Source organism: Heloderma suspectum, chromosome 1 (genome assembly GCF_057233095.1).
Source record: "Heloderma suspectum isolate Gila_16-S chromosome 1, 16-S_ref, whole genome shotgun sequence".
Classification (NCBI taxonomy): domain Eukaryota; kingdom Metazoa; phylum Chordata; class Lepidosauria; order Squamata; family Helodermatidae; genus Heloderma; species Heloderma suspectum.
The window spans coordinates 201914673-201940436 of record NC_139458.1 but is presented as its reverse complement, the minus strand read 5'-3'; the positions used below and the strand labels follow the sequence as shown (position 1 = coordinate 201940436).

The 25764-nt window shown below is 43.9% G+C and overlaps 1 protein-coding gene across 1 annotated transcript in view; it reads left to right on the top strand.

The window, feature by feature from the left end:
• The window catches only part of TMEFF2 (transmembrane protein with EGF like and two follistatin like domains 2), a 326904-nt gene that overhangs the window by 164085 nt on the left and 137055 nt on the right, over positions 1 to 25764 (top strand). The window contains exon 5 of the mRNA XM_084816392.1: positions 19150 to 19246. Coding sequence (XP_084672518.1) covers positions 19150 to 19246 — 97 coding nt within the window. The remainder of the gene's footprint in view (positions 1 to 19149; positions 19247 to 25764) is intronic.

Below are 25764 nucleotides of genomic sequence, written 5' to 3'. Positions count from 1 at the left end.
CCCACCCTGAGATGTCTGGTCTTCCAGAAGGTGCCCTGTTTATAAATTACAAGGATTCAAGTTGCAGTGACTGCTCGAAAAATTAAAAGCATAGAGTTAGATGGGACAAAAATGTGTCACCTCTGCTGTGCAAGGCACCAGAGCCCCCTGGGAAGTTGTTTTTGGTGTAATAAAAGGAGTAAATATTGTAATAGTAATTGTTGTTGTTTTTTTAAAAAAAAACCTAGTGTCTATTGTTTGTTTTTGTTTATTTCTTTTAGTGCCATCCATATACACAGCACTGTACAGAATGACATGAGCAAAAGATAGGTCCCTGCCCCAAGGGGCTTCCAAAATCTAAAAACATTTGGGATAGGAAAGAAGGTACCAAAACTGAGTGAGGAGTAGTAGGAGAGGCAAGGATAACAACAGATGAACCTGAACAAATGCAGTACTGTTGTACTTAAATTATGAGTTTAAACAATTTTTTAAAAGTAAATATTATTTTACAATTTCTTAAAGTACTATTTCTAAACTTATGCCAATTGGAGATGTCCCAATTCAGAGACTAGAAATATAGAGAAGGAATGGTCAAGGGGACCTCTAGTCCAGCCCCCTCCCAAAAGGCAGAATTGTCCACCCAATCAACTTTCCCTAGGCCGACTGGACCTTGCGGTGTGTGCCACCGAAGACAGCAGGTGCCTTGCGGGAAGTTCCTAATGGGAGCAAATGGCTCCTGCTGGCTGAGGCACACAAGATCTCCAAAATAATGAGATTTGCATATTCATCTTCAATTAATTTAAGCTGACAGCTCAAGCTCAAGCATAGGTAACAACAGTTTCTTCTTTGTGGTTTCTGTGCATCACACGTATGGGTGTGCGCAGAGCCCCTTTTGGCAAACTTCTATAGCTGAGGAATTTGGGCAGGAACCCTTCCTCACCGCCCCAGTGCACACATCCCTAGCAAGTTCCTGCCTATTCCCTCAGTTCTTTTTCAACTGCCACTGCTGTAGCCTAGCCTTGTTGGGAACTTCTCTTCCTTCAGTGAGCTACTTCTTTGAACTGCTGTGGTTTTATTCTTTCTTTTCTCTCTGCTATCATCTTTCTGACTATTGGCTTTTATTATTTGTTTTCCTTTCTTTTTTGTGGTCTTCGCAATTGCCTTATCACCTCAGGGCATGCCTGCTGTGGAAGTAAGCTACCACCCACAGATGGCTGTTCTCAATGCCTTTTTTGTCTTTGGGAAGGACTCAAGGCAGGACGCTTCTGCGAATTGCCAGGCTTTTACAAAACAGGCCAGACGCATTTGGTCTGACAGACTTTGTGTCTTGTTGTGGAAAAAGATACTTGAAGCAGCGGAAGTACGGAAGAAGCCTTTGGCACAGGCTTCACCTTATCCTTCAGAGGGCCTGTCAAAAATGGCATCCTTGCCACGACTGGTACAAATGTCGGGGTCTGACATGTCCCCCAGTCAGACTACACTGTTAGTCCCCTAAAGGTCAGACAATTGGTGTGAAGATGCCCTCTTGCGTGCTAGCTCAGGAAAAAAAAAAATCCCACTGATTCCAGTAGGGCTAACTCCCAAGTAAGTATGGATTGAATTACAGTCCAAATTTCTAGACTGCTTTTTCATTTCCGCTGCATGAATCATTTCCAGTATGGTAGGGAAAAAAAACAACAACCAGAAGAGAGCCAGTTTTGGAATCAAATGCACATTCTGGGCAATGTAGGTTATTCATTCAAATGACAGACATGGGAAATTCAAAAAAACTGATTTAAGTGTCACTTGTGAAAATGGCCGCTCTCCTAATTTGTAGCATAATGAAACCACATTAATGTTTACAGCTGCTGCATATGCTCTTTGAAAGTCCCTCTGTAAGGAAGCTAGTTCCCTTTAAAATAAAATTAAAGCATGAGTGGAGACATAAGAGTTCCCAGTGCACTACTTGGCTATTTTCTCTTGTGCATTTTACGAGATATAGCTCTTGGCAAATTTAAAGGAACTTGGGGGGGGGGGCTGGCAACTGCATAATACTGTCACGTATTGGCATTCTTTACATGTAGATGTGAAAAGTTGGCATCGCCCAGGATTGCTTCATCGATGACCTTGTAGTGTAAGTGTCGTTTTTGCTGCACTTAGACCATCTCCATGTACGAGGAATGTTGTTCTATGTAAAATTCATCACGGTGTGTTGTGAAATGGCTCTCAGCAGTGCAAGACAACTATTTCAAGGAGGGGAAGTAGAAAAGGAGGCCACCAGCATGGCTGATTCCTGTTGGTTCTGAAGCCTTCAGAACAGATTTGTTTTGATTTGTGAATCTTGCATTTTCCCAAGGTCGCCTCTTTGCATGCTCGGTAGAGAGAAGACTGATACGTGTGTATGTTTTACAGAGGACAGTCCTCTATTTGAAGGATCATCAGAGAACAGTCCTCTATTTTAAGGCATTCTTTATTTTGAAGGACTGTTCGGTCCAAGATCAGACCCATAAAAAAAGAGAGCAGGTGCCTTGAAGTTGCCCATCAACTGTTAGCATCTGGACAACAGACTGACTGGGCACTTCAGTCACCTGGTCACAGTCTTCCTCGCTATGGTGAGATGTATTGTATTTCCCTTTAAGTTATAGTAACTGTTTCTAAATGTGCATCTATACATATAAATTAGCATGTGCAAATTTTATGCAAACTAATGTCCTGTTTTGCCCTCTTTGGGGGTGATGCATTTCTTCTTTTTTGGTGATGTGTAAGTGGCTAATCTAACACACACACACTATACAAGCTGACCTTTAGAAAATACAGTTTTTTTCTCATAAATAGGGGGGAAATAATATCACTAAAAGATCAGCTTTTATAATATGGGAATGAGTCTTATTTATTTGAAGATTTACAACCCGCTTTTCTATTCACAGAAATTCTCAAAGCAGTGAACAGTATTAAAACACTGAAAACAAATAATAAAAACCAAACCAGCACCATCATCTTAGGAGCAAGAAGAATAAAATGAGCCCAACTATACTCCATCACCCTTTGAAATAAAAAGCTTGCCCGAAAACAAAAATATGGAAAAGTCTCAGCAGCCCATCTAAGTAGGCCCAGAACTGATGAATCTCAAGCAATTAGGAGTTTCATAAATGTGGGGCCACAATGGGGAAAAAGCTCTGTTTATTTTCAAAGACAATCTAGCCTCCGAAGGAGGCAGTGTTCACAGCAGAGATTTATTATAGTCCCTCCATGATCAGGGAAATTCATATAGTAGTAGGGGATCCCTCAGGTATTCTGGCCCTATGCCCTATGGGGCTTTTAAGGTAAGAACCAGCCACTTACAATTAGCCCAGAAACAAATTGGTAGCCTGGAGAGGTCTTGTAATATTGGTCCCTAAATTAGGTGCAAAAAACCATGGAGGTGCAAGGATGGGAACACTTTGACAGATTTTGCAGCCACCAGCTGCAGCATCCCTTCTTACTCTCCAACCTAGTTGAGACACAGAGACCAGGGCTGTGTTTCCACCAGCAATTTACTTGCTGCATGGTGAGGTCTCTGTGATTCCTTGATGTCATGGTCATTCAGCCCCAGTCCCGCATTTTATCACAGAAAAACTGCTTTTTCTGAGACTGGTTGTAGTCGGACTTTTCCAGCTTATGTGGGCTCCGTTACTGACCTGTTTCCACAACTGCACTGGGTTTGGTATCATAGTCCTGCCCATGGGGCGTGTAGCCCAGCCTTTGTGGGTGTGTCGCTCGTGACCTCCATGACCCAACGTTTTCCTTACCTGTTTTCTGAAGTTTCATCACCATTTTGGAGCAGGATGCCAAGGGGCCAGCTTTTAAACCATCATTGAAAATAAGCGCTGGAACACTAGTGCATATAAGCCTGCAATTGCAGGCAAGCAAGTACTCCCACTACAGCCTGAAAATCAAGTTTATCTCAGGTTGCTTCCCCAGAATTACACATGGGGACAATACATGGCTAATATTCCTTTCTGTTGTTTGGACCAGGGAAACAATGCCACAAGCATCATAGTCTAGTTTTCATATTACACACTAAGTCACTACCTCATTATCACAGTATTGTGCAGGTCTTCGATCAATATGCACACCCTCTGTGTCAGTATCTTCCTGTGACTCTACCACTCTATCATTCAATCGTGAAATAGGACTAACACACACTTGCTGTATCGCATGATACCACTGTTGCGCAATCGCGCATTTTTTGGAACAAGCCCCGTTGACCTCAACAGGAGTCAGCAAGCACCCCTGGACTAATGCACTATCACACCAGAGCGCTATCGCAGGATAGCGCAAATGCATGTTAGTGCTATTTCAAAATTGAATGATAAGAGTGATAGAGTCATAGCTACACAATGATGTGGAGGGTATGTGTATTGATGGAAGGCTTGCGCAATAGTGTGATAATGAGATAGCGACTTAGCATGTGCCTGCTGATGTGGTAGCCTTAGGGGTGCCTCCTAATGTGGTAGCCTGCTATTTAGAGGGAAAGGAAAAAAAATGGGTGGAATCGGGCATACATCTGGGAAGTGTGCTCAGAAGTAACTCCCGTTGTGGTCAATGAGGTTTGTTCCTGAGATTGCCATTAAGAGGAGTAGAGCCTGGAGGGGAGAGCCTCTCTGATTGGTTCAGCAACCCCTGCCAGTCTGATAACATTCACTTCCAATCCCCCCACGCCACCTGGAAGTATGTTTCTGTCAGTGAAGGGAGCGAGAGGGTACTCAGCAAGAGGAGGAGGCAGGAATACGGATGAGATACTCAGACTCCACCCAAACTCCACCCAGCCATCAAGAAAATAATTCAATTAGATCTCAGTGGAAACAGCACAGAGCCCCAGGCTACAGCAATGCTAAGCCAGGACTTTAAGCACCGTGGAAACTAGAAAAGGAGCAGATGCGATTGGGGAAATATCGCAACAAAGTTGCAAGCCAGGGGAAGCCAATAGCATGGAAACACACCCCGGGTTCGCACAATCACAGAGGGGGAAATAAGCCACGGTGGCTTATTTCCCCCATGGCACGTGCTGGTTGCATGCTGGGCAGATTTGCATAATTACTCGGTGTATGTACAAAGGCTCAGATTCTCCAGTTAAAGAAGAATGTATGGGAAAGTCCTCTGCCTAACATCCTGGAGGTGTGCTGCCCTTCAGAGCAGACAGTACTGGACCACAGCGATCATTAGCTTGGCTCAGAGAAAGGCAGATTCTTGTGATGCTTAAATTGGTGGTTTGGGTAAAAAAAATGTTAGAATCTCTTTAGATCTTGAACGTTCAAAGAAGAAGAAAGTTGTCTTGTCCATCTCATTCATACGCTCTGCTTCCAGAGGGCAAAGGGTTCAGAGCTGCTTCAGACGGACATGCTCCAATATTTATCTGACCCCTGAGGCTTGTGCATGCTTCACACTAGATTGCCTCCATCTGCACTGCAAACAAACAGAAGTGTGATACTAGTACAGTGCTAACAGGACAGATGTTGGCATGAGATCCCCGGCACCCCATTACATTTGTCAGAACGGGAGTTCTTACATCAGTGCATCACAATACATAGCCGCCTACTCAGGTCTGTATGACCAAACCTTCAGCTGCAGGGAATTTCAGCCAATCCTGGTTTCCTGATGTACCTGTATGGCACATATGGTTGTAAACCTGTATTGGTTGCGTTTACACATTGCAAAGGTACACTTGAAACACTGTAACACTTAAAATATAATAAGTAGCCTATGCACTCATGCTTTGACTGAGGGCGAAACTAAAGATGACATTAATTGTGTGAAAAGAATTAACGTGCATATTTTTAAAAATCCCAGCCATAAGAGGCCTTGAGAAGACCATAGTAGGTGGGGTGGGAGACTAAAATCCTTCCCCCTCCACCTTGTTCACCCAAAAGCTCCCACCCCCCAGCTATTAACACTGGGAGGGAAGCCTCCATTGGCGCCAACGGAGGATTCCCTCCCAATGCAAATAGCAGCTTCGGGTGTTGCAGGAGCACAGCAACTGCTATTTTAGACTTCCATTGGCCTTTTCTTCTGATCAATTGCCTCCCCACCACCACCCAAAAATCCCAGCATGGTACATGCTTCCAAAACAAAAATTCTTCAGTCACCAACCCGTCCCATCTTAGGAGAACTTTGTCTTTTTACCTTATGTGAATATCTCTGTACGGGTAGTTGGAATGAAAAACAAATTAAGTATTTTAAAAGAGAAAAAGAACTTGCATTTATTATCTGCTGCTGATGGTGTTTGAAACAGTTCTGTGCCCCACAAGCTGCCTGAGACCCGACCATCAGAACAGAATAGTTGCCAGATCCCTGTGGCTCCATCATCACACGCTGTTCCAATAATGTTGGAATGACAGAATCCTGTGGGACTGGTCGACCATGTGGGAGGGTTCCTACAGCAGTGCCAGAACCATGTAATAACAGGGGAATGGCAACCAGTACTCTCCTCCTGTAACATATGAATCATCCCTTAGCAATCCGTCAGCATGAAAAGGAAGCTTGCTGCATAAAATCAGGGCTCTCACATATATCCCTCTGCTTTCACATTGCTTAGTTGGACCCCATGTGTTGCTTGCATCTAAAACACTCTTGATGTTATAATATTCACTTATATCACTGCCATCCATGCTGAGGCCTTGACTGAAAGCTCATTGATATCACGGATAATGTTTTAACTCCCATCAACGGCTTTTGATCCAGGCTCAAGTTGGCAATGGAAATTGTGGTTAATTTCCTTTTTTGTGTGTAAGCTTGCGTGGGATAGGTAATTTTGCCTTTGCTGAACAAGAAGGCTGTGTGCAGCCAGAGGACCTGGGCTGTGTCACATACTTGGTATTTATGGCAGAGGCAGTTGTGAATTTTCTTTTCTTCTTTCCTGTAATGTTATTTTGAGCCTTTCCCAGGGATCTGAGGGGATAGTTGCTCCTCTGCCGCCCCCTTGTTTCACACCTATTCATTTTTTTCCTCACTTTGTAGCCTTCAGCCAAGCAAATACTCTTCGTGTGTGTGTGTGGGGGGGAATTATTGATTATAGTGTGAAGTCACTTTCAGCATCTGAGCCTCTCTCTGGCCAGTTTGTGCTGTGGGTGATTTTTATTCACTTTATAAGAATGCATTTGTGATGTTTAGTCTCGTGCACTTTGCAAACACCAGTGGCCTCCCTCCATATATTCCTTAGTGGCCTCTCATTTTATCTCCTGTCCTTTTGACCTACTTCCTTCTGCTAGGATCTCTCTGTACAATCTCTCTGTGTGATGTTCAAATAATTGTGTTTTAGTTCAGGCTGGGGGAGGGGGGTGTTTCTAACCTCCAACCACTCTCAGCCCTTTTTTTCTAGTGATTTTTGGCACTATCACATACTGGGTTGAATCCACTCTTAGTCATACTTAGAGCAGACCCACTGAAAGCAGCGGGATATGTTAGTCATGGCTAACTTAAACCCCATTAATTTCAGGTAGTCTACTCTGACTAAGTCTCTGGATTCAACCCACTGTTTTCAAGACAATGCATGGAGGATGGGCGGGGTGGCATTACACTTAACTAAAAAAAGGTAAAGGTGTCCCCAACCAGTCGTGTCTGACTCTAAGGTGTGGTGCTCATCTCCATTTCTAAGCCGAAGAGCCAGCGCTGTCCGAAGACGCTTCCGTGGTCATGTGGCTGGCATGACTGAACACTGAGGTGCACGGAACGCTGTTACCTTTCCCGCCGAGGCGGTACCTATTTATCTACTTGCAATTTCTTGCTTTCGAACTGCTAGGCTGGCAGGAGCTGGGACTGAAGACGGGAGCTCACTCCGTCACGCGGCACTCGGGTCTCGAACTGCTGTCCTGCTGACCTTCTGGTCTGCAGTTCAGCGTCTTAACCACTAAGCCACCACGGCCCCCTTACACTTAACTAGCAGCCCTCAAACTTGGGCCCAAGCAAAAGTGCACGTTCAGCTATGGGATATTCCCTCTCCTGACCAAATATATAGGCCTGCACATTTTTAAAAATATTTATGTATATTCTGCCATTCAAAGAAACTTACCCAGAGTGGCTTTACAATAAAAGATAAATGCAATAATAGTATGAGAATAATGAAATGTATGCAGTAATGATGCTATTTGTGACATCCCAAGTCAAACATAACCAGCCAGCCAAGTATGGCAGCTCTCTTCATGGTCTATACTGCCGTTCTTTGACATAGCTCATTGGCAGAGTGCATGTTTTGCATACACAAACTTGCAGGTTCAATGCCTAGCATCAGCAGTTAGAGGAAGTCAAATGGGAGCATTGTGAAGAGCTTCTGCCTGAACCATTAAAGAGTGCCTACTTTTCAGTGTAGACAACAGTGTGCTAGATGGACCATTGGCCTGATGACTCAATACGAAGCAACATATAAGAACCTTTTTAAGGTGGGGAGCCAAATTGCCCCCCACTAGGCCCACCATGGGCCAGATGGCGTTAGTGTGGCCACACACACTGACATTGCCCCCACCCCCTGCTTTTTTCTCTCTTTGTTCTGACTCAACTGAGTCCCTGGCTTTGCACAACAGCCACACACTGAGCCGACCCAGGGACTTGGCCCACTCCAAAAAGAGTGGCTGCTTTTCCCAGCACAGGCCAAGACCCTGGTTTCGCACAGCACCTCACATCCTCATGGTTGGCACACACTGTGCAAAGCTACTCAACCACTCTCCGGAAGAACGTCCGTTCTTCCTGCTGCCAGCAGAGTCCCCACCACCCACATCCTCACCATTATCTCTGAACTGTGATTGGAGATAACAGTGGGGGTGTTCTCTGGGGGGATTCTTCCAGGGGGCATGGTTTGGAGATTAAACCCCATCCGTGGAGGAACCCGGGAAGGCTTTATGGGCTGGATTGAGGAGCCTAGTGGGCCAGGGGTTCTGCACCCCTGATGTAAGGGAAAAAATGCATGCCTCAATTTATGAAATTTATCTTATCATCCCCTTAACCTTCCTGTTCCCTAACCGGGTGGGACTAAATAAGGGCAGCCACTCAGATTCAACATACAGTGCCAATAGCTTTGTTTGAGATTCTTGCAAATCACCCAGAATTCTCTATTTGCCTTTAGGAAGTCGGCATCTTTTCTTTAATGAACCCAGTCCCAATGTCAGAGTTGTATATAAGATCAAAGAACTGCTGATCACAACCAGTGCTATCCTTGCCCCATTCTTACTTTCCTTCCACATGTTCATTCACTGCAGGATTGGCGAGTGGAGTCGTACCTACTGGCCCTACTCCAACCTCTGTGCATTCACTGGAAGATGTAAATGTAAAGGGGGCTCTACCCACATATTATCGTACGAGTGTAGGCTCTTCCAAGCAACCAGGAACCATATGCAATCAAAGTCTTTACGTATACAACACCTTTCACACCTTCCACTAAACACATAGAGAGATTCCGGTGGAGGTAGCACTCACACGGGTTCTCATATGCTAACTGAACACTTGGAGGAGTGTGGCCACCAATGAATTGCCAAAAAGAGGAAATTCATTACCAAAAGGAGGACTGAAGAAGACACAGATTTACATGAAATATGCATGCATGAATGTATATGTATAGATGCACATTTTGAAACAATTATTATAATTTAAAAAGAAATGCAGTACATCTCACCATAGCATGAAGACCAGAAGGGTTTCTCCACAACAGCAGAAGGAGAAACGACTGGAGGATTACCTGGATTTTTTCAAGGGATCGGCTTTGGTGCACTTTGGTCTGCGCAGGGCTCCATGAGGGAGTGCACTGCACCAGTATAAGTTGCTTCACAGAACATATTTCCAGGTGGAGTGGAGGGGTTGGAGTGAACGTCATCTGACTGGCAGGGGCTGCTCAACCAATAAGAGAGGCTTCCTTCCCCCCACCCAGGCTTTGCCCCACCCATTTCTCCTTTGATAAAATCACTCTCCTTTTCTTTCCCCCACATTATTTACTCCCTTAAAGCAACAATCATTACAAGAATAGAGTGTTCTCTCTGCCTTGAACCTGCCAAAGCTCCAACAATCTCCTTCTCCCCCCCCCCGCCCCATTACTTACTTTCTTAAAGCACCAAAGAACACAGTGTTCTCCCTGCCATGTTGCGATCAATCAAAGCTTCAGAGCTTTGACATTAAGGCCCCTAAATGAGTTATTTCAATTCATGGGAACCTCAGTAACTGTGGGAGTACACATTTTGGAAACAAGGCTCACTGACCACAATTGGGGTTCCTTCTGAGTAGACACACTTATGTTTGTGCTGGGAAAGGCAGGGATCCGAAACAAAAGGATGGGAAACCAGCCCCCTTTCTAACCCAATGCTGTGCAGGATCAGATGATCGATGGCGGAAGTAGTTAGTTCCGAATGGCAATAAACCAAACAATGGAGAATCATAGCTTCGAGAAAGTGCTTTACAGCCTTTAGGGAATTAGTACTTTAAAATGTGCTATTCCAATGGGGGCGGGAGAGCTCTGTAAATTCTGATGTGCGCATTCAGGGGACAAGCCTCACTGACCACAATGGGAGTTACTTCTGAGTAGACACTAATTGGTTTGTGCTGGGAAACACAGGGACAGGAAACACCCCTTGACCAGGGTCACGGTGAAAGGCACACCCCTGGGCAGGGCTAGCACACCAGAGGTAAATGGGGGTTGGGGCACACAAAAACTATGCCGCAGAGAACACAACTTAAGGAAAAGAATCAGACTGTAAGCAGTCTCAGGAAATCTGGTTTTTCCATGTGTATTGGCCCCAGGAGCGTAGCCAAGTCATTTGTAGTGTTAGAGGGGCCTAGAGATCCATAATGCTTGCTTAAGTTCATTATTGTTGCAATTCCCTTGCTAGTAAGCCTCTGAGCATGTGAAGATGATTCAAAGGGCCGATAGTGCAGCCTAGCACATTCCATACAAATGAGTGAGAGTGTTATCAAGATGTGCCTGGGAAGCAAAGTTTGTTTATCTTAGGTAGTTGTGCTTGAGAACCAAACACTTCTAGTCTATGCTGGGAATGAATGCTAGGGGTGCTTGCTGTTATGCTGCCTTATTGCTAACATGTATGGTTTTGACCCAATGGCTCGTGGTTCAGAGAAGCTGTCTGATCCAACCATTGGGTATGCCTGTGTGCTGTAAATTACCCAATAAAGTACTCCTTGTAAGTAAACCTTTGAATCTGATGTATCACTATCTTGGCACCTCTAACCTAAGAGTTCAGCGCCCACGGCCAGGGCAACACACCGTGATACACTCCCAGGTGGCTGCTGGGTGGCCACAACATCATGTATCCCTAACAACCTCCTAACGCAGCCAGCTCAGAGTAAATCACTCATGGAGACACTCCCCAGGTGGCCTCTGTGCCTTGCTCAGTCAACTGTCCAGGTCCTGTTTATGTGTAACTTCAAGGCCCCAGATCTTCCTTGTTTATCTTTAAACTGAACCCGGCCTGGACAGCCTTTCAAAGTATTCTGAAAGCCCTTTAAATAGAAGAGTGCTATCTGCAGAAGAGAACATAGGGCCACTCTAGCATGGAAAGAAGGTAAGAACAGGGCTTCTGTTCTTATTATAAGCAGCAGTGTAGTGGTGGCGGGTTGTGTCAGGGCATCACTCTGGCACTTTTTTTGAAGCCAGCCCCTAGCTAGGTCGCAGTCTGGTAGGGAAGGAGGAGGGAGCAGAGGGGGTGTGGGCAGCTGCCTCTTGGGAGCGAGAGAGGGAACCTGAGGGAGCTCTGCAGACTCCTCTCGCCCCCCCCTTCACCACTTGGCTTCTCCACCCGTCCTTGCTCTGTGCCTGCGCGCCCAGTGCTGCCCTCATCTCCTGCAACACGGGCCACCCATTCAGGGCTGCTGCTGCTGACCACAGCAGCAGCAGGGGGGCGGGGTGCTGCCACCATTATTTACTTATGGGGCAGGGCAGGTGGCTGGTTTGTGCTAGTTTTTAGGATTTATCACACAATCCTATGCATGTTTACTCAGAAGTCAGCCCCACTATCTTCAATTGCCAGTTGGGCTTTCTCCCAGGTAAGTGTGCGTAGGACTGCAGCCTTAGCGGCCTTCCCGAGATCTCTGTAAATTTAATTTGAAATAAAGACCCATCGGATTGCACTGTTAATTCTTGAACATTAATTTCTACAGTAGGCAGAATTGCCAAATGCAACCTGCTTTGTCAGCTACGCTTTTTGGTACAAGGTTGGCATGTATCTGGACAAACAAATCCTGATGGAGGGAAGGAAAACAGAAAAAAACCAGTTGTGGGGGAGAGGAGAAAGAAGGTAGGGGCGTGTGTGTGTTTCAATCCAGCTGGGTGTGTGGACGTTTCTGTTGCAGGATGGGAGAGATATAATGAAGGAGCTTAGGAAAGGCTAATGGGTAATGTTGGGACACTAAGGGAGTGTGCAAGAGGGCTGTTTAAATGAGAAGGGATCTGTCCATGAGGGCTGAGTTGAGAGGGTGAAGCTTCCATAGAGTATCATATTTTGAAAACCTAAAATGTTTGTGTTTGAGTGAGTGGGTGAAAAAGATTAACATCCCTGCATTTTTTCTCAGACATCCAGTTGAAATACCACTGCCTTACTCTCAGCTACACTGTTTTTGGATCCCAGTTGAAGGCTGTGTATCTTACAAGGTTGTACAATCTGAGAAGGGGGCGTGGCTGTGAGGGGGCATGGCTGTAACTGTCACGAAGGGACCCTGCACTTCTAGATTAGCCACTGCACTACCGATTATAAGAATTTGGCATTCTTATAAGAGCGTGCTAGTCAGGTCAGGACAGTGTCTCCTCAGCAGTGATTGGGCCTGCTTCTTATTTTTCATCATGCAAAACATTGTGGCTTAATCAAAGTAGGAAAGGTTCTCTCATGAGAAAAGTGTGTTGTTGTTGTTACGTCGTGTCCGACTCTTCGTGACCCCATGGACCATAGCACGCCAGGCCTTCCTGTCCTCCCCTCTCTCCCGGAGTGTGCTCAAGTTCATATTCATTGCATCAGTGATGCTATCTAGCCATCTCATCCTCTGCCGTCCCCTTCTCCTTTTGCCTTCAATCTTTCCCAGCATCAGGGTCTTTTCCAGTGACTTTTCTCTTCACATTAGGTGGCCAAAATATTTGAGCTGCAGCTTCAGTATCTGTCCTTCCAATGAACGCTCAGGGTTGATTTCCTTAGGATCGACTGATTTGACCTCCTTGCAGTCCAGGGGACTCGTAAGAGTCTTCTCCAGCACCACAGTTCGAAAGCATCAATTCTTCGGCACTCAGCCTTCCTTATAGTCCAGCTCTCACAGCCATACGTTACTACTGGGAAAACCATAGCTTTGATTATATGAACCTTTGTTGGCAAGGTGATGTCTCTGCTTCTTACTATGCTGTCTAGGTTTGCCATAGCTTTCCTCCCAAGGAGCAAGCGTCTTTTAATTTCATGGCTACAGTCACCTTCTGCAGTGATCTTGGAGCCCAAGAAAATAAAATCTGTCACAGCTTCCATTTCTTCCCCTTCTATATGCCAGGAAGTGATGGGGCCAGATGCCATGATCTTAGTTTTTGTAATGTTGAGTTTCAAACCAGCTTTTGCACTCTCCGCTTTCACCCTCAACAAGAGGCTCTTGAGATCCTCTTCACTTTCTGCCATTAGGGTGGTATCGTCTGCATATCTGAGGTTGTTGATAATTCTCCCAGCAATCTTAATTCTGACCTGTGATTCATCCAACCCTGTGTTTCTCATGATGTACTCTGCATATAAGTTAAATAAGCAGGGCAACAATTTACAGCCTTGTCATACTCCTTTCCCAATTTTGAACCAATCGGTTGTTCCATGTTCTTACTAACAGTTCTTACTGTTGCTTCTTGACCCTCGTACAGGTTTCTCAGGAGACAAGTAAGGTGGTCTGGTACTCCCATCTCTTTAAGAATTTGCCAGAGTTTGTTGTGATCCACACAATCAAAGGCTTTAGCGTAGTCAAATGGGGTGTGCTGTCTCCGTGCCTATGTGCCCTGCATATAGACACTTTCTAGCCAGTTTAACTCAAGCCTCTCTTTAAATCCAACAAACAATTTCTATTGAACAGGCTCTTTCAATGTAAGAACAAAGAAATAACTCACAGTCCACAGGCAATAAGGAGGTCATCACAAATGAAGGCTGGGTCCAATGGGAAATTATTGGTGGACGCCAGATAAAAAGGGGTGAGGCCTGGTAGAAAGAGAATATTCTCTCCCAGGTCTTCTGAGCCTTGTGCTTCTTTGCTGGCCAGGCCAAAAGTACAGAAAGACTCCCGCCCAAAGGAAAGTCTGACTGTCATCACAGACTGCTAGGATCCAGCTACTGCAGGCCTGGCTAGTAGATCCTTGATCTCTCCACCCACAGTATAAACTTATATATTTCTTATACTTTAGTACAACACAGAGCTGGGGACAGCACATGGGGCCTCAGAAAGGAATATTTATGTAATAGGTGTCATGGTGCTGGGCCATAGGCAGCCAAAAGAGCCAGCAGGAATGAGAAGCAGGAGACAAGAGTCCCTACAACTGGGATCTCAGCAGAATCCATTAGGCATGCAGTGGGTATCACAGCCGTGCAGTTGTGGTCATGGCTGGCTGTTGCCCCGGCAAAATCCAAACCATCACTTTTATGGCCCTGTCAGGTCAGGGGAAACCAATGGACTGCCAGTGTGGGTAAAGCTACCCGGGAGCGTGGGAGGATACCATAGCCCTGGGAATCTTTCCGTCTGCAGCTTTGACTGGCTTATCACAAGAGGCAGCAGAGAACACAGATCTGGAAATTCTTCTTCTTAGCCCCACCCACTCTTGACAACAGGTGACCTGTAAAATTTTAGAAGAAATAACTTCTAAAATCACAGATAGAATTTTTTGGATGTGATAGGAAACGCTTCACACCTGTTTTGCTTCTCCAAAGACCAATTCACTTTCCCCGTGTCAAGATTTCTTCAGTCAAGCTATGGAGGCAAGCGCAAATTAGAAAGTGGTCAAAAAAGTGGTGAGAAACAACAACCCTCAGTCACCTTAGAAAATGAACATCTTACACTCCTGAAGCTTAAATAGCAGCAGGAAATAAGGAGAAAATAACTCTTTCTAGGTTGTCTGGTTTTATCAAGGCACTCATCTGCACAGTAGGGGAAAGAGAGAGGAGGGGGAGAAGGAGAGAGAAAGAATTCACCTTAAACAAATTTTATCACTCAGCACACTGAGGAGACCAATGACATAAAAAATAAAAGGAAGGAGATTGCTGCTTTAATTTCATGTTGGGGCGTAAGGCTGGGTACTTCAGTTCTCTCAGTCCTGTTACTATCTTTACCTACCAATGGCTACTGAAATGAAAGAACTACCTGTTCGTTTCTAATAGAAACGAAAGAGAATGCTATATTTATGTGTTAAATCTCTTTGTCCCAAATGCCTGCTTACTATTCAAAACATAAACTTTCCATGGATGCTGAATGTTTTGAATTCAAATCTAAACGCTGTTCTTGTTATTTAGAACATGCGCAGTCTGTGGCAAAAGCCTACTTGCTACTATTATCAGTGGATACTTAAAAGCAAGAAAGAAGAAAAAAGGGCAGTCCTTTAAAATTAAATTTAAATACATTGGAAAGTGGTTTTCAGAGGGACTGGAAGGCTGAGAGAGAGAACCCTGGAAAACGGTGGAAAAAAACATTTTTTTCCTGCTTTTTCCAAGGGCAAAAAGTGTCACTGAAAACATATGTGGGTTTTTTTTCCTGTTTTATTCCCCCTGTTTTCTTCCTATTTCTTTTTCTGGGCTTTCACGTCTCTAGACTTGCAATCTTTCTAACACCAGGCTAAAGCCTTTTTATTCACCCAGGCATTTTAGCTTGTGCATGTATTTAAGAAGGGCTTTGGCTGTTATTTTATTGTTGTATTTTATGTCATGATTTAATGGATTGTGCACTGCCATGGAATTCTAAACAGAACGAAGGGGGAAGTATAAAAATGTTATAAATAAATAAAATTGGAAGTCTCCAAAGCAACCAACTAAACAGCAGTGGGTTGATGAAATTTGAAAGACTGTGACTATGTATAAACCTAGCAAGGTCAGCAAGCAAGGAATCCTAATTTTAAGGATGACATGGCACTATGACTTCCATTTATTTCCTGTATTGAAGCCCTTCAAACATTTGATCAAATTCTAAGGAAGTACAGTCGCCTATATTTTTTCTGACTAATACACACATACACATGTACACACACAAAATAACGTATACTCACACACACTCCTTATATATTTGCATAACTTGTATTAAAGGGGTACAGGAGTGTCCCTTTAGTTAAGGTGAGTTGCAAGCTCCCCCCCCCCTCAGGTTCCATCATTATAAGCCTCAACATTCTCCAGCTTATAGAAATGACACCTGTTGAGCTAATAACCTGAAACAGCATCCATAATCTACCCAATGACATCTACAGTTGTGCAAAATTTCAGAATGATCCAATAAAAATCACCACAGATACAGCAAGTTAAAACATGCTGAAAACTGAGCCATATGTCGTTTTTACGCCAAGCTGCGGCTCAGCAGATCAATTTTGGTGAAAACTACTGATGCACTTTATTCTGGTTTGTCAGGGACTTGTGCCTTTCATTGGTTTGATGAAATTCTGAGGAGCAGCTCAAAAGGGATTAAGGTTTTTTTCTGCCCCATGAAAACCTAGGACAGCAACTGCTGGCAAAGTTATGTTAGTCATGCTGGTCCCAGGCACTCCCTCATCCCATTCTGGATTTGGGCATGAAAGATCAAGGGAAAGTGTGGGTCCATGGAGGATAAATTGTAAGCAAGTGCAATTTGTGACATTGCACCACATAATTACTCATCATGGGGCATGTCTGTTAAGGCATCAGCCTTAACTTCCATTTTCCTGGTTCTGTGGAGCTTGAGCCAACACGAGATAGCCTTAACTCTGGTCTTAAGCTGACAGGTTTTTTATAGTTGACTTTTCATTCTTTCATTGGATAGTGAGCTCTTACTTAGGCTGTTTTTACTGTAGATGTTCCACAAACTTATCAGTGATATACTAAGAATTATAATGAGCTACTTTCTTTGTGTCTTTAGTGACCTTGTTATATTATTATGTACGTCCTTTCTCTTCTTTCTGTTGCCTTTATTTTTTAACTTTATTTCAGAATAAAATTTCATGATAAATAAAATAAACTTGGCAGCAAACCCCCAAACCCAACTGTAGTATGCCTCAGGTTGATAGAGCAGCATCTCAGTCCTCTTATCTAGCTAAGTTTGCTACTGCTGTTTGTACCAGGTGACTTGCAATAGTCAACAAAGGGAGGGCCAAATCTGGCTACCTAGGAGTACCAGTTGGCCCTCACAAATTGTCAGCCGAGGGGCAAGATATATGCTGACTATGTTTTTGCCTACAGAAATTACTGGCAATGCATGATTGGGAAGGAAGGAAAATGGCTTTTCAGCACCACCGCCGCGCCGCCTCAAAGTCTTGTAAATCTAGTTGTTGCTATATCCTTTTCAAGTACCCTCCTATGGACTAATTGCTTTACCTCAGAGGTGTCTGTACATTCTGTTGGAGTTTGGTAACTGTACACACCTACTTCAGAAGAGGGATGGAAGCCTGTGTGCAAGCTGATTAACTTGGGCTGTTTTCTTAGCTTCTAATTTCAGTTGCTCCCTCCATTCAAAAGACATGAAATTGATCAGATCATAAACTGCCTCTGATCAGACCATTTCACCCTAAGGGAAACGTTGTGTTTCTTTTCTTTGTAATGGGCTGCATGTGTGGGTATGTGCACTTCCTTTCACATAAGAGAAGCCAATTGATTTTTTTTTTTTTTTAAGTTCCAAAATGGCTCTATAGGTAATTTGGGGATTGGCTGATGTTCCCTGTTGAGTTCAGACCAAGTTTCAAACCCCAGTAGGTTGCTGCGTGAAACTGCCCTCAGACTGGTCTCTTTTACGTCAGCCAGTAAACACTGACTGAACTCTCCCTTCCCACTGCTGATCATTACACACTCTGGCTGCAGCTACACACAACACCTGTGTATGTTTCCCCCTGCCTTTAAAAACAAAAGCCGCCTCAGAGGCTGCCTTCTTGAGTGAAGTACTGGTGCAGTGGCTGTGGCCGCTTTACCCTTTTCCACCTGGCTGTTTTCCCTTCAAAATCAATCTTCCCCCAGCTCCCCATTTCTTTTCTCCTGAGGATGGAATAGCAGCCGGGGGCAATTTTGAGCAAATAACAGCCAAAGGGAAAGGGGTTAAGTGGCTTCCCCCTACCCACCCATCTGCCAGTACTCTGCTAAAGATAGCAACATCCAGGGTGGCACATGGTATAATTTTATTTTTTTAAGCTGGGGGAAAAGCACACACATGACACTGTGTCCAATGTACTTTCTCCATTTGTTGCCTAGCTTACAGGTTGGTCACCGCTCGAGGTAGCAGAATACCTGGATCAGCTTCCCACCAAACACACTGGTACAACTACAACGAGTCTTGTGGTAACTTAAAGGCTAACAAACGTATTCCAAGGCTACCTCTTTCAAAATGGCTACCTCTCTTGAAAGTGTTACGGCTGAGGGCTAAAACAGACATTACTTTAAATCTGTACCTAGCAGTTACATCTTTTCTTTTTTACTGTAGAGTAGGTACAGCCCCCCAAACCAGATTGGAGCCTTAGCGTGTGGGATGGGGTAAGGGGGCTTTTAGGGTCTAGAGGGGGGGACTGCAGCTACTCTAGGGTAAAAATAAAAATAGATATAGGCGCTAGATATAGATTTAAGTAATGTTTGTTTTGACCCAGGCACACTAGCACTTTGACTGAACGTGTATACAGCGGGAGGTCAGCAGGGCTCCATCATCACCCACTATGTGCACATCCCAACACATGTCTTCAGCGTGCCTACGTGCGTGTGTACACACCTCTCTGTGTGAATGGGAACACTGGAAACGCAAGGTCCCAATCCGAGGGAGAGGTGCTTGTACAACCAAACATGCGTACATGCATTGCAGGTGTGACCTGGTATACAGGAACAGTAGGAGGTGAAGGTACAGTAACGACAATGCTGTGTCCCACCCTAGCATGTCTTCTCAACACGCAGGGCCTGAGCTATTCACATATGTAAACCTTGCCATGCACAACTGTGGATAATTTTCTGTATTCATGATGGTTTAGTTACAATTTCTGATCAGTAAATTGACATCTTTGTTCTTGATTTCTGTCTTTCACAGGAAGTGAAGGTTCTGGAGAAACCATCCAAAAGGAAACATCCACCTGTGACATTTGTCAGTTTGGGGCAGAGTGTGACGAAGATGCAGAGGACGTTTGGTACAGAAACCCATTTATATGTTTTATTTGTCTTGAAAACCTTGACTTTTTCCTAGCATGTTCTTCCAGACGTCACTGAAATGGCAATTCTGGGGTGGGGACAACCTTGCCATTTGGGTGATATTAGAGGTCCAGCAGGTGTTGGACTTTTCACATATAAAGTTCAATTGAATATCATGATGGGAAGACTAAAAATATCACGTGGGAGGTACGTCGTTGTGTAAATTCAACTTTACAAAGAAAAAGAAAAAATGAAGAACAGCACAAAGATTTGTTGATAACCTCTTGCAGACTGAGAGTATACTGTGGGCAGACAAGCATGAAATACATAAATATTTCTTGTTAACATGTATTTGGTTTTAGGGATAAAGTTAGGGTAAGTTCATGTTCGTATATTAATGACTCCATCTCTGCAAGATCAAATGAAGGCTTGCAGGTGTCATCAAAGATCAAGTACCACAGACCAAGTTTTCATATCATCTCATAGATTTACTATACCCAGCTTGATGATGAACATCCAGTCTGAAGATGGACATCCAGTGTAGAAATTGACATATCAAAGGGGAAGAAAATCATGCCTACTGTCCCCACTCCAATCTCTACACGTTCAAGGTCCAGTTTGTGCAGAGACACGCGTGTGTATACTAAATGCACATAAGCTCCTTATGTGTGATTTGTACCCTGCAAAAACAGAGGTTACAGGCTACATAAGCCCCCTGTGCAAACAGGACTTTCAATGTAGTGGTTCCAACCCCCACCCCAACACACACACACCACCTTCATTTCTTCACGACATGATCATCTATTGAGCAATGAGATAAGAAGTCACATACATGCAGGTGTCAGATCGCCCTCAGCAAGAAGAAAAGGTGTGTTCAGTTTTTGCCGGGTTTTGCCCCCAAATTCTTATAATCATATGTTTGCTTGTTTTAAAATGGAGCCTGGCTCTCAATCTAGCTATCAAATACTAGCATGCCTCTGAAGACTTATTAGGCTTATTCCAAACCCAAGGCTGTGCAACTTGTGTGACCCACAGAAGTCAAATACAGCCTGCAAACCATTTTTTGCACAACCTGCCAGATGCCTGACAATCCTTTTGTTTTTTCGGTCTTAGGCAGAGAGCAAAAGCAGGAGGTTTATCAAGCCCCTAGGGAGCCACCCTCTATGACTGGTGGGTTGCTTGAGTGGGTGAGTCACACGTTGTGCAGGAATGTTTCATTTCTGCTGAGCTGTGAATTTCCTTCCATCCCCCAGCCTACCCATCTGTAGCCTCTGTCAGCCTAGGGAGGAAATGCGCAAGGTGATTAACTGTTCTTATAAATCAGCAGCCACAAGCTCAAATCAAAAGTCTTGTAGGTCAAAAAAAAAGGGGGGGGGCATTTGTGATTGCATATATCCATCCTGAGAAGCAGCAGATGAATATACCGGGACACCGTTAAATTAAAGCAAACTCTTCGTAAAGGAAAAAAAAACTTTTTAAAAATTGGATACCCAGAAAGAAAAGTGGAGGCTGGTTTCTGTAAGCATCTTTTTTTGCGGGGGAGGGGGAATCTGTTGTTAAAATTAAACATATCAAGATCCATATTCAATAAGATGGAAACCAGGTGAACATTTGTGTTTGCCTGCTAGAAGAAACATAAATGTTTGGCTGCAAAATAACATACCAATGGTGGCATTTTTAAAGATTTTGGAGGCAACACACAGGTTCTGTTGAAAATTATTGATAAAGTACATTTAAAAAAAAAAAGAAACCGCTCGACTTACTATAAAAAGGTAAAGGTGTCCCCAACCAGTTGTGTCCGACTCTAAGGTGTGGTGCTCATCTCCATTTCTAAGCCGAAGAGCCAGCGCTGTCCGAAGACGCTTCCGTGGTCATGTGGCCGCCATGACTGAACAGCAAGGTGCACGGAACACTGTTACCTTTCCCGCTGAAGCGGTACCTATTTATCTACTTGCAATTTCTTGCTTTCGAACTGCTAGGTTGGCAGGAGCTGGGACTGAAGACGGGAGCTCACTCCGTCACGCGGCACTCGGGTCTCGAACTGCTGTCCCTTCCGGTCTGCAGTTCAGCGTCTTAACCACTAAGCCACCGCGGCCCTTATTATATGCCAACACTAATCCCCTTACAGCAGGAAACTTGTGCTGATTTCTGATTCTGCTCCTTTGAAGCATCTTAGGCTCTTAAGAGCCATATAATAACTGTGGGAGGTGAAGTGCTCCATCTTGATTAATAAGTCAACTTTCTGAAGGGAAGCTCTAACAATGCAATCCTATACATGCCTAGTCAGAAGCAAGTCCCATTGAATTCAATAGGGCTCAGTCCCAGGTAAGTGGGTATAGGATGGCAGCCTAAGATCCTTTCAAGGGGAGAGGGAGAGGGGGAAGAGCAATTTCTAGAAAAGTGACAACATAGGAAAAGGCAGCAAATCATATTCTGAAGCAGAAAAAAGGACCATACAATGGGCTGGTTCACACAATCACTGCAGCTGAAACAAGCCACAATGGCTTGTTTCAGCTGCAGTATGTGCTGGGCATCATTTGCCTAATTATCTGCCCAGACGCATGCAAACCTGGGCACCATGGCTTGTTTAAGGGGAAAACAACCCTCAAATAGCCCAACAACAGGCCAACTGGGACAGTACACCACTTAGAAGTCAACGCGTTTGTATGGTTTCTGTTTTCTTGGCTGTTTACCATGAGTCTTTTAAAACATTTTTTCCTTGGAAGTGGGTACCATTTTAATCTATGGTATTATCTCTTCATTATCTTTGGAACCTATGTCTAAACAGATAAGACATGTTTGCTAACTCTGCTTTAAGTATGTTTGAGTTTCAAGTTACTCCAAGAGAATCATCATATTTTCCCCAAAAGATATATAACCTGATCTGTTAAGCCTTTAAAATAAAAATAAATTATGGGGTTCAAGTCTGCCTGGAACCCTCTCCATGTCCTGATTCCAATCCCATATGCATAAAAATAGGAGCCTGTCAAGGTTCCCCTTATGACCTGGACCCCCTTAAGGAGGTCTTGCCTCTTTAAGAGTCTCACCTTCCTTCTTTTAATCTTCTCTTTCCCACTAACATGGGGTTTAGGCTGTAGACATAGGGTGATTGACACACCAGACACAAGGTTTAATCACAACAGTTTACTGGTAAATTTAAAGCTAGCAAATCACAACTAAAGGTATTACACAATAGAGCTGAGTGATACAAAAGGAGTTAAAATAAAAGTTGCAAAACACAAATTCCATTACCCTAGCTGTCCTTAGACTTTTCTAGGCTGCTTCTTCCTGGTCACTCTTCAGACTCTACTCTCACTTCAGGCTCTGGCTGTCTCTGCTCTTACTGGCTCTCTCTCGCTGTCTTTATATACCCTCCTCCCTCAAAACCGAAAGTACTGCTTCAAACCTGAAGAAATGAAACTTAAGTGGAGAAATGAAACTACTCCTCTCAGAGTTACCCCCTCCCAACAGAAAACTCCAAGCCTCTGAGCCTGACCTTTTTTCCCTTTGCCTCTGTAGGCCTCAAACCTTCACAGAGCCATTCTGCTCTGGAAAATGCACTCGCCATGTTTTCAAGAGCCCTCTTCAGGCATTCAGAAGAACATGTAAGGGTTAAAAGTAGGGACAGCAATGGGACTGCACATACTGGAACTGCCCCTGAGATCCCCGAAGTGCACCAGGTGCAACCCAACATGGCAAACTGTGGCAAAGATAGTACCATAGTATTGCAAAAATGTATGCTTCAGGGCTATGATCTGAAGGCATATGATGCAACAACCTTGCTGAAGCTAAGCCAGTGCCTGGATGGAAAATTGCCTCAGAGCCTTGTATGTGCCGTCATGAAAGATGGGATATAAGTTTATGACTTGGCTTATTTGCCATCTTAAACTGGAATGTTTTGATAGAACCTCTGTTTTTCATTGAGGCTGCCTAGGTTAAAAAAAAAACTTCCTAAATGCAATAAATACCATTTGCATTGTGTTTGATCAACAAGTTGTTTGTGCAGTTTCAGGAGCAAAGTGTACCAACTGAGTGGCTGCAAAGCAGGACCACATTTACTAGGGGCATACCTGAGTGATAAACCACATTGGGTTCATTCCCAGGGTTTTCTAGGTAGGGCTGGGAGAGGTTCCTGTCTGGAACCCTGGAGAGTCACTGCCAGGCAGTGTAGACAATAAGGGGCCAGATGGACCGATGGTCTGACTTCCCATAAGGCAGCTTCCTATATTCCTTGAGAATGAACATAGAATGAGCCTTATGAGGCAACAAGCATAGACATGTTCCTCCCATCTGTCCAGTGTCCTTCAGCTATAGCCACGTGGGAGTCACTGTTCTGTGATGTGTCCCCATGCAGCCGTACATTGACTCAGCCATGTGGGTGGGGTAGATGGTGTGATCTTACCCACTCAGTGACGCTCTTTTCCTCCTGGTGGTATGACAGGATGAAAGTGAGCTTTGGGCCTGAGCACAAGCTGTAACTATCAGCTGCTTGCTGTAACTACCATAGTGACAGATCACTGGGAGAAGGATGACAGAAATGAATGTGGCAGCTCACCTCCCACTTCTAGAGTGCCTGGGAAGAAAGAGGACACAGGTGTGCCGGCAGATGTGGCTGGGTTGCTAATCATTTTGAGCAACAATTAACATTATTGTGCATGGCTACAGCCTGTGTTTTTGCAGTCTCTTGTCCCTGTTCAAAATCTTCACTGTCATTTCTACCAAATCCCACAGGGTGAAAATAATACTCACTGTTGCCACTATTACCTACAATTGTCTTATTTAGATACAGTTTGCTGCGGCCGTTATTCAGAGTGTGGGACTCTGATATTCAAGTTCAGACTATGAACCTAATAGGAGCATACGCAATTGTACAAGTGAAGGAAGGACACTGTTATAGCAACAACAACAACAACAACAACAAGTGAATTGTGAATTGTGGGCCCATCAACTCTGCCCTGCTTTGTACTTTTAGCTGGGAGCAATACTGAAATAGTATGGTAGAGGAGTGGAATGAATTCTCCACTGTTCAGCCTCCAGGAGCCATCTGCATGAGCTCAAGCCTATATGGAGGTCCGTGTAATTCTCACATCACCACCACCACCCGCCCCCATAATTGTGTGAACCAGGCCTCTGCATAACTTGCATTCATGGAGAGGACACAGTTCTTGCTGGAGGTTATCTGAACAGGGGAGACGAGGGGCTCATGTCTCCTTTCCCCCAGCTGAATGTATGAATGGGATTTCTATTACCCTATGAACCGGGTGCTTCAAAGATGCTCTGAGTATCTTTTGGGATGAAAAGATGGTCTAAAGTTTTACTAAATAATTGGAATAAATAAAAACCTGCAAGATTAGGTTGTTTTGATCTCTCCATCACTGAGATACTTTCCATGTGGGTGAATGGTTTAAATTCTCATGGAAATCCATACACTATGTTATGTTATACACATTTTGTGCACACTTTCCACCAATATATACATTTTTGTGGGCACTTTTCCTTATTGTATTCATTTTTTAACACATTTTGGATTTGTGAACTGCACTGGAATATTCTGAAAAATGTGAATAGCTGCATTCTGGTCCATTTGGGATGTGTGAATTTGGCAAGTTTACATCAAAATGCAAACTGGAAAAAAAAAATCTCACCCATCCCTATCAGACTAATGTATGAAGGGTGGTGTGTTGTCCTTTTTAGTAAAGGTACACTTGGTGGCATGAGATGTGCGGAACACTGTTTTCAAGCAACATCCACTCTGATCCATTAATGAGATGGTAACTTCGTGTAGCACAGTGTTAGCACATTTTCTTTTTGAGAAATGCAAATACACACACGTGGTTTGGCATTCCATTACTGAACATCCTTCACCCTGTTAAAAACAAAGAGTATTCAGTTTAAAATCTTTAATGTCTTGCTTCTTTTAATCTGTGAAAGCTCCTTGTCTGTAAGAGGATCATATATTACTGGCATTATTCCCACATTTAATGCATTTTGCACCAGTGTAGGCTTCATGAATATTTGAAGCAAGCCAGTGGTTGTGTCCATATATTAAGCACTAGATTGCAATCTATTGGTAAACCGGGCATTCACTGTTTGGGCTTGATTTCTGAGCTTGCCAAGAAAACAATTGATTTGGGATGACAGGGAGTGATTCATTGTAACACCCTGACAAAAAAGGGAAAGAGAAGCATTAAGGTTTTGAGCTGGGAAAAGTATTTCAGAGATCATTCCCTTCCCCCAAATAAGCTGTCAGGGAGTGTATAAATAGAACATATAAAGGAAATGCCCTTTCATCTTATAAAGTGGCTTAATGTCAGTGCATGACCATGTCAAAAGCCACATACAAAGTCCTAAATTGTTGCATTACAGGTCAACAAGACCAGAAGCTGTTGGTCCTCTGTAATCTAGAAAGATGGCAGAGGCTCTTTAGAGTTGAAGTAACTAAATATAACAAATAAAAATGCTCCTTGATTTAAAGGAAATCTAAGAGTTCAGGCTAACCTTTTGAAAAATCTCCCAT